Source organism: Bison bison, unplaced genomic scaffold (genome assembly GCF_000754665.1).
Source record: "Bison bison bison isolate TAMUID 2011002044 unplaced genomic scaffold, Bison_UMD1.0 scf7180017854234, whole genome shotgun sequence".
Classification (NCBI taxonomy): Eukaryota; Metazoa; Chordata; class Mammalia; order Artiodactyla; family Bovidae; genus Bison; species Bison bison.
In genome coordinates, this window is record NW_011484807.1 from 12,887 (window position 1) to 14,991 (window position 2,105).

Here is a 2,105-nt window from a genome sequence, read left to right on the forward strand (position 1 = left end):
CCTCGTGAAGGGGCGGGTGGGGTGCGAGTCTGGAGCCAGAGGGCCTTCGGCTTTGTCTGAAGCAACACGGAAAAGCACTGGGGCTCCACCAGGTGGAGGGGCTGTGGGAGCCTGCAGAGCCCGGCCTCTGAGCTCAGCGTTCGGGACCCGGCCCTGATCACGGGGCTGGGGGGGCGGCACAGAGGCCAGGACTCTGAGTCTGGGCTTCAGTGCAGTTCCCTGCAAGGCTGGCGTCGCTGACCACACGGGGCTGTATCCTGCCACCTCAACTCTCGCCCACACCCGACCCCCTACCCCCACACCCCCACCGCCCACACCCCAGCTGAGTGCTGCCTTCACCCTCAGGGGGACCAGGCCGAGGGGGTCCTGGCTCTGCAGCTGGGGGCGCTCACCCCTACAGCCTCTGGGAGGGGAGCCAAGCGCTGTCCCAGGTAGGGGGCAGTCTGATTGTTGGGGAGGAGAAGGGGCCACAGAGGCTGATGACGAGGTCTGCTCCCCACCCCCGGTGCCGGAAGAGTGGTGTAGGGGTGAATGGGGTCACGGGCCCCCCACCCCTCAGCCTGGCCTCTGCCTCTCGCCTGCAGGCCGGGCGTGCCCGCTCGGGGCAGCCCCAGGACGCCCTCCTGCAGAGGCAGGTCACCGCACTCCGGGGACGCCTGGCCGAGCTGCGTGCAGCCACCGAGAAGTGCGTGCCCACCCGCTGGCCCAAGGGGGACAGAGGGCACCCTGGGGGAGGTGGCCGAGTGTACAGGGCGGGTCAGGCAGGGGGCCAGGTGCATGAGCGGGTAGGCCAGTTAGGGAGCTACCGTCAGCAGGGGCGGGCAGACTTGCATGGAGCTTGGTCCTGGCCAGGCACCTCACCCTTGGTGACTGCCAGGACCTGTCTGTCGTGGGCCCTTGAGGCTCAGACAGTCCAAGTCCCGCTTCAGGCAGACAGCCCATCCTGTGCGTCCTGGCCCAGCCCCGGCCCAGCCCTGCCCGGCTGTGAGGCCACCTGTGGGTCCTCTGCTGAGGTGGGCAGACCGCTGTCCTGAGACCGACCCCGCCTGTCCCAGCCAGCGTGGAGCCCCCATGCTGAGCCCACAGACACTCCTGAGGCTCAGCCGGGTGCGCCCTGGTCTCGCAGGGGCCTCGCTGACCTGCGGGCGGATGTGGCCAGGATGGCCCGGCGCCTGCACACGGCCTGCCTGAACCTCAGCTCCAACCTGCGGCTGACGGCTGGCAGTGAGGCCGCTGCCTTGGAGCAGCAGCTGCGGGACAAGGTGCGGGAGATGCTGCAGCTGCAGGGTTGCTGGGCCGCGGAGAAGGCGGCGCTCCAGGCCAGGTGTGTGGGCGCCCGGGGCTCTGCGTCTAGGGAGGCCCGAGGGTGGCCCCAAAGAAGCAGCTGGAAGGAAAGACAGTAAACCATCAGAGGTGCTGCAGTCACAGGGGGGGCAGGGCACAACCAGGGCAGGTGAGGCAGAGGAAGCCTCACCACGGGGCTGGCGAGCTGAGTCCGGGTCATGGTGGGAGCTCGATGCTGAACTCGGGGTCTACACTGACCCCTGAGACAATGGGAGCCGCTGAAGTTTCTAGAGCGGGACAGGGGCGTCTGATCACAGTGGGGATCAGAGGCGGCCAATGGCACTACGGAGGAGGCAGACAGAGCCGGACTCCCAGGCCCCCAGTGCCCTGGGCTCTGATCTCCACGTGGACAGCCCTGCCCCACCCCGCTGTCCCCAGACTCGCAGAACAGACACTGCTGGTGGAGAAGCTCACCGAGCAAAACGCGAGCAAGGAGAGAGCCATCTCTTCCCTGAGAATGGACGTGCAGAGACTGGTGCGTGGCTGGGAGAGGGTGGCTGGTGTGTGGGGACCTGGGCCTCGCTGAGCAGCCTCCCCCACCCCGCATCCCTCCAGGAGTCCCAGCATGGCGGCGGAGGCCCGACGGCCCCAGAGGACTCAAGGGCGGAGGTGGAGACCCTGCGGCTTCTCTTGGACAGCATCACACAGGTGCAGGCCCAGCTGGGTCCTTCCCACGCGGGCAGCCGACGGGCCACAGGGCCCCTGCGGTTCAGGCTGGCCTGGGAGATGGTCTGGCAGGACCCGGATGCCCTCAGCCCTTA

The 2,105-nt window shown here is 68.5% G+C and overlaps 1 protein-coding gene across 1 annotated transcript in view; it reads left to right on the forward strand.

Moving 5' to 3' along the window:
• Nucleotides 1-2,105, forward strand: part of LOC105000277 (putative ciliary rootlet coiled-coil protein-like 3 protein) — a gene marked incomplete at its 3' end in the record, with an annotated part of 34,526 nt that overhangs the window by 2,527 nt on the left and 29,894 nt on the right. Inside the window, exons 2-5 of the mRNA XM_010856055.1 lie at nt 346-685; nt 1,127-1,324; nt 1,723-1,819; nt 1,900-2,073. Of these exons, the coding sequence (XP_010854357.1) occupies nt 346-685; nt 1,127-1,324; nt 1,723-1,819; nt 1,900-2,073 (809 nt within the window). The remainder of the gene's footprint in view (nt 1-345; nt 686-1,126; nt 1,325-1,722; nt 1,820-1,899; nt 2,074-2,105) is intronic.